The sequence below is a fragment of the Rhincodon typus genome, chromosome 1 (genome assembly GCF_021869965.1).
Source record: "Rhincodon typus isolate 14 chromosome 1, sRhiTyp1.1, whole genome shotgun sequence".
NCBI lineage: Eukaryota > Metazoa > Chordata > Chondrichthyes > Orectolobiformes > Rhincodontidae > Rhincodon > Rhincodon typus.
Window position 1 is genome coordinate 61,214,379 of NC_063332.1, and position 8,856 is coordinate 61,223,234.

At 39.1% G+C, this 8,856-nt stretch overlaps 1 protein-coding gene across 1 annotated transcript in view; it reads right to left on the bottom strand.

Moving 5' to 3' along the window:
• Positions 1 to 248: 248 nt before the first annotated feature.
• The window catches only part of LOC109930444 (mitogen-activated protein kinase kinase kinase 1, E3 ubiquitin protein ligase), an 85,218-nt gene continuing 76,610 nt past the window's right edge, over positions 249 to 8,856 (bottom strand). The window contains exons 8-11 of the mRNA XM_048605054.1: positions 8,110 to 8,191; positions 7,160 to 7,310; positions 6,555 to 6,848; positions 249 to 835 (exon numbers count right to left, since the gene is read on the bottom strand). Of these exons, the coding sequence (XP_048461011.1) occupies positions 515 to 835; positions 6,555 to 6,848; positions 7,160 to 7,310; positions 8,110 to 8,191 (848 nt within the window). The 3' untranslated portion in view covers positions 249 to 514. The remainder of the gene's footprint in view (positions 836 to 6,554; positions 6,849 to 7,159; positions 7,311 to 8,109; positions 8,192 to 8,856) is intronic.

The window sequence follows — 8,856 nt, forward strand, 5'->3', positions numbered from 1 at the left end:
AAGACTATTAATAAGACTATTAATAAGACTATTAATAAGACTATTAAGCATCATCAGCCACATGAAACGCCCAAGTGTCACATCACAAATTACTACAAATGCCAACCAAAACTTTAAAATGATGAATGAATGAATTTATTTATTGTCACTATTTTACAGTGAATAATACAGTAAAATACAGTGAAAAGCTTCAACAGTCACCACAATCCAGTGCTATTTTGAATAGTTTAAACTGAAAGAGAGTCCTTGACTAGCTCATCAGCCCCACCTGCGCTGCGACACCATCTCTAGTGCCTCACCACCCCCTTCAACATTGGAGTCGCCAATCTTTAGATGCCATCTCTTCACCGCTGACACCACCGCTGATGGTGGATCCTGTACTAAACACATATTCACCCCGCAACCAGGAGGCTCCAGCTCTGCTGCTGCCACTGGCTCAGTGACACCAGAAGTCCCAGCTCTGGGCATACCACGCCGTGACTGCTTGCAAACGTCGGGAGCCCCTAGTCTGGATCTACCGCAACCAGAAGCCTCTGGCTCTGATCCCAGATAAGACCACCGCCGTTTCGTAAACGGTCCCGCTCCAGCCACTTTCCTCAAGATGTCGCCTTGCCATCTTGAAAAGTCTGCCGCTGCTGCCTCTGATCACTAGCTTTGCCGCCGCTCCAGTCCCAAATGCCAGGAGCACGTCCCTGTTGCTGCCTCTGCCACTGCCTCCAGTCACCATAAGGAGCCGCATCTGCTGCTGACTTTGACTGCCGGGAGAAGCCGCCATTCTGTGCATGGTCTGCTCTAGGTGCCATGCTGATTTTACCATCTCACCCACCACAAAATGCTCCAAAGAAAAGAACAGTGAATGCAAAAAAACAAAATAAAAAAGAGCAGAAATAAAAAGAATGAAAGAAGAAAGCAAGCTTGCGGGAGCAGATGAACTCCGGGCAAGTGCCCGCACACAGCCCTGCTACTCCACCGCCATCTTGAATCAATTTGAAGTCTAGGATATCAGAAGCTAACTGTTAGCCAACTTCTATCAATTTCTAAAATATTTGTTACTGGAGGATGAGTCTCCTATAATGACTGTAAAACGCTAAGATATAGGAGCAGAATTAGGCCATTCAGCATCGAGTTTGGTCTGCCATTCGATCATGGTTGATAATTTTCTCAACCCCATTGTCCTTCCTTATCTCCATAACACTTGACCCACTTACTAATCAAGAACCTACTCAATCTTAGTTATAAGTTAGCTATAAGTTCCATAGACTCACCACCCGCTAGCTAAAGAAACTGCTCGTCTCAGTTCTAAAGGGTTGTCCCTCGAGTCTGATGTTGTACCTTCAAGTCCTGGTCCTTCCTACTAGTGGAAATATCTTCTCTACATCCACTCTATCCAGGTTCCTCAGTATTTTGTAAGCTTCAATGAGATCCCCCTGCTCATCCTTCTCAACTCCACTGACCAGAGAATCAGATTCCCCAAATGTTTCTCATAACAAGCCCTCTATCCCCAGGATGATATAGTAAACCTTCTCTGGGCCCCCTCATGGCCAGAACATCCTTCCTTAGATATGTGGCCCAGATAGTGCACTCTGTTGATATCCTAATGAGATTTATTACGGTCAGAGAATGTCAGCTCTTCAATCAGATCCTTAATGTTCATATGGATAGTAATGTAGGTAGATACAGTCTGGATTTAATCTAAAAGATAATGCTTCAGATACTAAGTTCTGTCAGTACTTCTGCTGGAATATCAGCATATCAAAGGTAGCTTTTAGGTATAACCAGCTCAGAGGCAAGAAGTTACCATGAAGTACTCTCCTCAACCTCTCCCCTTGCCAGAGGCATGGTGACTGTCAGATTAAACCACCGCCAGTTGTCTCTCTGTAATGAGTGCGCAGCCCCGTGGCAACTTTACTTTTACTGGACTGGACTGGACTGGACTGATACTTTAGAGACTTAAGCGACTCTTGGATAGGCACATGGGGGATAGTAAAATGTAGGGTATGCAGGGCAGTTTGATCTTAGGAGGAAAATAGGTCAACACAACATCGTGGGCCGAAAGGCCTGTACTATGCTGTACTGTTCTATGTTCTATGACATGAACGAGGGTCTTATTTTAGCAAAAAATTCCTATCATCAGCCTATAATGGAATAAATTTACAAGAGAAATCGCACGATAGCTTTCAAAAGCAGGATCACTTTTTGAAGAATCAAATTCAGTCCCAACTTTTTTAGCGTTAAAAATCCATTTGTATTAGTGAATTGATTGGGAAGAGAAAAACCACTCAATCTTCTGCTTTTTTTAAAAAAAAGTAAAAAATAATGCTCTTACTTATTTGTTATCTAAATAATCAAGCATTGTGCAAGGGTGGAGGGGAAAAAAAAAAGAAAGAGATTGGCACTAGGTAATGCTGCTCGTTTAAAGGAACTGATGCGCGCATGATGGGCCAAACAGCATCCTTCTGTACATAATACATGTATGAGTTCACATGTTCACTGGGGTCCTTCAGGTCACCCTTAGAAGTACATGATAAGGAACGTTATCCGTTTTTGTTTCCCAGTGCTACATACAAAACTATACATTACAGGAGGCCAATCAGCACACATCTGTGCTAGCCCTGAGCCACCTACAATCCCATTAAATATTTAAAGGACTTTAAGTATTCTTCAAAAATTTAACCCATTTCTTTTTTTAAAAGCTATCACGTATTTTGCTTTCATCAGCATTTTGTATATACTATACCAAGATCTATTACCTATGAAACATCTTTTTCCACTTTTACCCTTTGGCAACCATTTAAAAATTTATTCCTTTAGTTACTAGTCAATCATTGGAAATAGTTTCTTTCCATTTACCTCAGTACCTCCAAAAACTTTGAACTTGAATCATATCTCAATCTTCCTCATACAAACGAAAAAGGTTCTCTCTAGTATCACTAATCTGATTTATAATAAATTGAATTATTTGAGAAGGTGACAAGCAATATAGACACAAAGGGGAAGCAGTAGACACAATATATTTGGACTTTCTGAAGGTGTTTGATTAGGTTCCACACATTAGGCTACTTAAGATAATTACCCATGGTGTTGGGGGCAGGACATTAGCATGAATAGAGGACTGGCTAACTAATAGAAGGTGGGGTTTAGATTGTGGGTTGGGGGCCTAGCATAAAAAGTTCAGCAGGTAACAAGGCAAATGAAATGTCGGTCTTTATTTCAAAGTGATTAGAGTATAAAATTGGGTATGTCCTGCTAAAACTATACAAGGGACTAGTTAGGCGACACCTGCAATACCGTGAAAAGTTTTGGTTCCTTACACTGGAACTGCACGACAAATCCACTGGAATTCTTCAAGGAAGTAACTAATAGAGTTGATCAGAGGGAGCCAGTGGATGTGGTTTATTTGGACTTTTAAAAGGTTTTCAACAAAATCCCACATAAGAAGTTAATGTGGGAAATTAAAGCACATGGACTGGGGTAGTCCTTGTGATGGACACAAAATTGGTTAGCAAAGAGGAAACAAAGTAGGAATAAAAGTGCCTTTTGCTGAATGAGATGCAGTGACTAGTGGGTACCCCATAGATCAGTACTAGGACTCCATTTATTTATAATATACTGTGATGACATTATGGCTTTTAAAAGGTGTACTTGTCCTTTCTCTTATATAATGATGAGAAGTTGAGACAGAGGTGCCAAGTGCCTTTTTCAAAAGACGTTGAACAATAGAAGCAGCCTAATTGGTTGGGGCCAAGCACCCACAGAACCAGGGTTTTTACTTTAGCTTTCAGTAGCAATTGTCGGGGTCTTGATGCCAGATGTGGAAGCTTTTTTCTCTGTTACAGCTAAAAGCTTGGGTTCTCTTCCTGCTTCTAGAATTCCAAGCAAGGCAATCTATTTTACTGAACTTGCCTTTGCCAAGTGTGTGTTTATGGGAAGTTACAATATTGGAACAGTTGTTGTTTAATAGTCAAATATTTTATCATTCTGTTACATTATCCAATGGAATCAAGTTACTCAAAATCCTTTTAATCATAGTGTATGAATAAAAAGTGTGTTTTATTTCAACCCTGTTAATTTGACCAATCGAATTGCATCCGGAATGCAATGCCTGGTACTTGCCCTTAAAATTAGAAAAAGTTAGGTTCTAGGCTATCTTCTTGACGTGCATTTTTTTGGGGTGTGGGGTGGGTTTGGTCTGGTCCATAACATTATGTTATAGATTTAGATGAGGGAATTAAATGCATTAACTCAAAATTTGCATACAAGACAAGTTGGGTAGAAGGGTGAGCTGTGAGGACTATGCAGAAATGTTGCAATGTGATTTAGACAGGTAGAGTGAGAATGGGTAAATGCATAGCAGATTCAATATAATGTGGATAAATGTGAGATTATCCACTTTAGTAGCAAAAACAGGAAGGCAAATTGTTATCTGAATGGCCATAAATTGAGGGAGGGGAATATTCAACAAAACCTGGATGCCCTTGTTGACCAGATACTGAAAGTAAGCACGTAGATGCAGCAGGCAATAAAGGCGGCAACTTGTGTGTTGGGCCTCATCTTGACAGGATTTGAGTACAGGAACAAAAAAAAAAATCTTGCTGCAATTGTACATGGTATTTGAGAGTCTATTCCTAGAATACCACGTGCATTTTGGACTCCTCATCTGAAGAAGGATGTTCTTGCCATAGAGGGAGTGTTTTGAAGGTTTACCAACTTGATTCCTTGGATGGCAGGGCTGACCTATGAGCAGAGATGGAGTTGGCTAGGATTGCATTCACTGGAGTTTAAAAGAATGAGTGGGGAATCTCAGAAACTTATGAAATTCTAACAGGGCTAGGCAGGTCAGATGCAGGGTGGATACTCCTGATGGTGGTGAGTCCAGAACCAGTTCAAGGATAAGGGTTAAACCTTTTGGAACTTATGAGAAGAAATTTCTTCATGCAGAGAGTGGTGAGCCTGTGGAATTCACTCAATCAGGAAGTAGCTGACACCAAAATAGTGTGTGCTTTCATGGAGATAAATATAGCTCGAGCAGTCCAGAGAAGGTTCATCAGGTTGATATTGAGAATGGAGGAAATGCCTTACGAGGAGAGGTCGAGTAGGTTGGGCATGCACTCAGGGTCTTTGCAGGTTGCATGCAGAAAAGTTGCTTCCCCTGTTGGAGAGTCTAGGGCTGGAGGACTTAATCTCAGAATAAAGGTGTCATCCATATAAAACAGATGAGGAATTTCTTCTCTTAGAGGGTAGTGAATTTGTAGAATTCTTTACCACAGACAGCTGTCAAGGCAGGGTCATTCAAGGCTGAGCTATACAAGTTTTTAATCAGTAAGGGAATCAAGAGATGTGGGGAAAAGGCAAAGTGGAGTGGAGAATCATCAAATCAGGCATAATCTCACTGAATGGTACAGCAGCCTGGAAGGGCTAAATGGCCTTTTTATGCTCTGGTCTTGTGGGTTTTACTTCATAACTAAAGCTTCTTAGCTTTTAACAAATCCAAATACTCGATAAACAGTAATCTACCTAAATTAGCATAATTGACACCTAACCAATGATTTCTACAGACATAGCTTTAGCTTTTTACTTTTGCACTTCATCCACTTGTAAAAACCTAGTATCCCATGAACTTTTACTTAAAGACAGCTTAAATTAATTTAATCTGTGACTTCAAAAAAAATAGCGTCTTCATGTTATCACTGGTGGCAGAGAAATAATTAAAAACATAGGTGCTGTTATCTGTCATAATTCTTGTTGTAGTTTGAACTGATGAACTGATTTAAGTCACATCAAGTCTGTGGAAATAGATCACAAATAATTAAAAAGTGGACAACTGGAAGGTTAAGTTCATTATAGGTAAAGGCAAAATTGAAAACAAAGTAATGAAATAAAGCCATAAAACAGAAGATTTTGATTTACACAATGGTAACAGCAAAAAAAAAAAAAAAAATCACAGAAATAAAGAGTAAGAAATGGACAATGTTAAAAAGGGAATGATGAAAGGGGAACAATCCAGAATCTAAAACACACTCTGCATTTGAAAAGATCGAAGGCCGGAAATGACTTCTGCAGTACAGAACAATGCACTCAACATTTCTCAGTCTGCTATTCTAAAACAGACATTAACTTACTTAACATTAAAGACAAAATGCCACAGGAATAAGTTAAATGTCTGCCTGTTGATGTTGAGTAATTCTCAGCATTGTTTATTTAGGAAAGCAAAAATTAAACCGCATAAAAATTAAATTCAATGTACCAAAAATGGGTTACATGATGCCCCCGCTTCCTACCAGTCAGAAAAATAATGAAATTACCACGTTAAGCTTACAATTTAAAATTGGGCACCAAACTTCAAGTGGAAAGCCATTTTAACGGACGTGAATTTCATCTGCATCCATTTAGATTAAGTGAATGTGAATAATCTAGCCCACTGGAGCAAACTGGGCAGTCAAACTGCGGATTTGAATGATTCGAAATTGTTGCCCAGGTTCCGCAACTTAAAGACTGGACATTTTGTATCAACAATGTCATATTGCGTTTTAGACTTGAAATGATTAGTATCTTACCAAAGCAGCGACATATACTTTGTAGACCGGATCAGCACAGACCATAGATAGTACACTGCAACATGACTCCACCACCACGTCTCCTGAGAGATCAATCTGAGATGACCCATTGGCTCCTGGCAGACTACTAGATCCAGTGTCACTTCCATTAGTAGAGGAGGAACTTCCAGTACGAATCTCGCCATTTGCCAACAGCAAGGCTCCACTAACATCATGTGAAAGTCGCCTTAATGCCATCTCTCGTACATTCCAGTTCCGAGAAAAGAGACAACTAACCAGTTCCATTCCAAATACCTAAATAAGAAAATGGACAGAATTACAGCAACAGACCAAGCATGCAGTTCTAAATCACTTCCTTTTATAAACAAGACACATTTGAATAAAGAATAGAATTCATCAATTGAAAAATAATGGTGACCGAAAATGGGATCAATGCTGGGTTTACCATGTAAACTGTTCACCACTTTGAAAAATTTCAGTAATACGATAACACGAGATCGGAGTTTTACAAATTCATAGTAGCAATTTAGGTTTAATTTTCATTTTCCCAACAGAAGCAACAACTGGCCTTGCACAAAACAACTTAAGCTTTCAAAAGCCCTCACCTGAATCCAGGGTTCTGCCAACTCTTTATAACCTTGTGGGATTTGTTGAACCCCATAATGACGAAGATTGAAGTCATTGTCCTGCTGCCGTCTTTGTGGATCTACTTCCAGCGACGGAGTCTGATTATGCACTGAACTTTGAGATTGATGGCTTTTTAAGGCAGAAATATAAAATGGCATTGTGAAATACAATGAAGAAAGCACTGAACGAATTAAGATTTTATTGCAATGATTATTTGAAGAAATGACTTTCAAGTACTCAAGCTCTGATTTTGATATCCTTTGATTTCATGATCTACAAGTCTTCCAAAACCCTGTCACAATACCTAAATTTAGTTAGAATCCCAAGATTAAACAAACAAACAAAACAAACAAGTTCAAAATTTGTTAAAGCTACAGTGAAACCATTGGGAGGAGAATATGTTTATGCAGTGAAGAGCATTTGTTTAACTAATCAATTCAGAATTATGAAACTCGTTTGTAATAATTGGTCATGCTTAATGGATTAGTTAAAAACCATGATTCCAGGTTTTTGACAATTAATATGTATCTTCAAAGTATCAAAAGCAGTGTAAAATCTGTGACAAATACAGATATATCACACAGTTTGCTTTAAATAATATATTAAAGTGGTGATGGGCATCGAGCTAAAAAGAACCTTTTGAGTATCCTGACAAGGTTAATGTTCTAAATTTTCATGGCAACAGTTGAACGGTGTAGCAAATTCTAGCAGTAAAAATCTAGTTCAGAACAGAAAGGAGTGGGATTTTACCGTTCAATCTTGTATAGGAATATGGAGTATTCTTAGTCCTCAACAATACCACAAAAATATTTTCACTTGATATAATCTATTCAAATTTACAATATCCATTCAAAGGTTTAAAGTGTAAACTGCAACATTTCATAACTAAAGTAGTTTAAACCCTTATTTCATAAAGCAGTTTTCTTACCTGTGCAGTTCTCGGGACTTCCATTTGGCTCTACAAAGAGGACAGATCAGGGTCTCATGGTTCCTTCTACATTCTTCAGCCCCTAGAAAAAGAATCCAACACAACTGAATATATTATTGAACATAAAATGAAAGCAAAACACAGTGAATCTGGAATTCTGAAATAAAATCGAAGTGCTGGAAAAACTCAGTAGTTCTGGCAGCATCTGTGGAGAACGAAAAATAATTGAAGTTTCAAGTCAAAAAAAGCATAAAGGGAGAAGATTATGAAATATGAGGATAATCTAGCTAGTAATATAAAAGAAGATTGCAAGGGCTATTTTAGAAAAAGGCAAGAGAGGATGTGAGACTGCGAGAAAGTGAAGCTGGAAAAGTAATACTGGGGAACAAAAAAATGGCACAGGAATTGAATAGACTCTTTGCATCAGTCTTCATAGTGGAAGACACCAGCAGCATACCAGAACTTCAAAAGTCAGGGGCAGAGGTGAATGTAGTGGCCATCACTAACGAGATGATGCCGCAGGAAGGTCTGAAACTGGATAATCACCTGGAACAGGTGGACTACAACACAAAGTTTTGAAGGAGATAGCTGAGGAGACTGTAGAGACATTGGTGGTGATCTTTCATGAATCACTGGAGTTAAAAAGGGTCCCAGAAGACTGTAAAACAGCTAATTTAAAACCCCTTTAAGCAGGGAGGGAGGCAGAACACAGGAAACTAAGATAACAAGGTGTAGAGCTGGATGAAC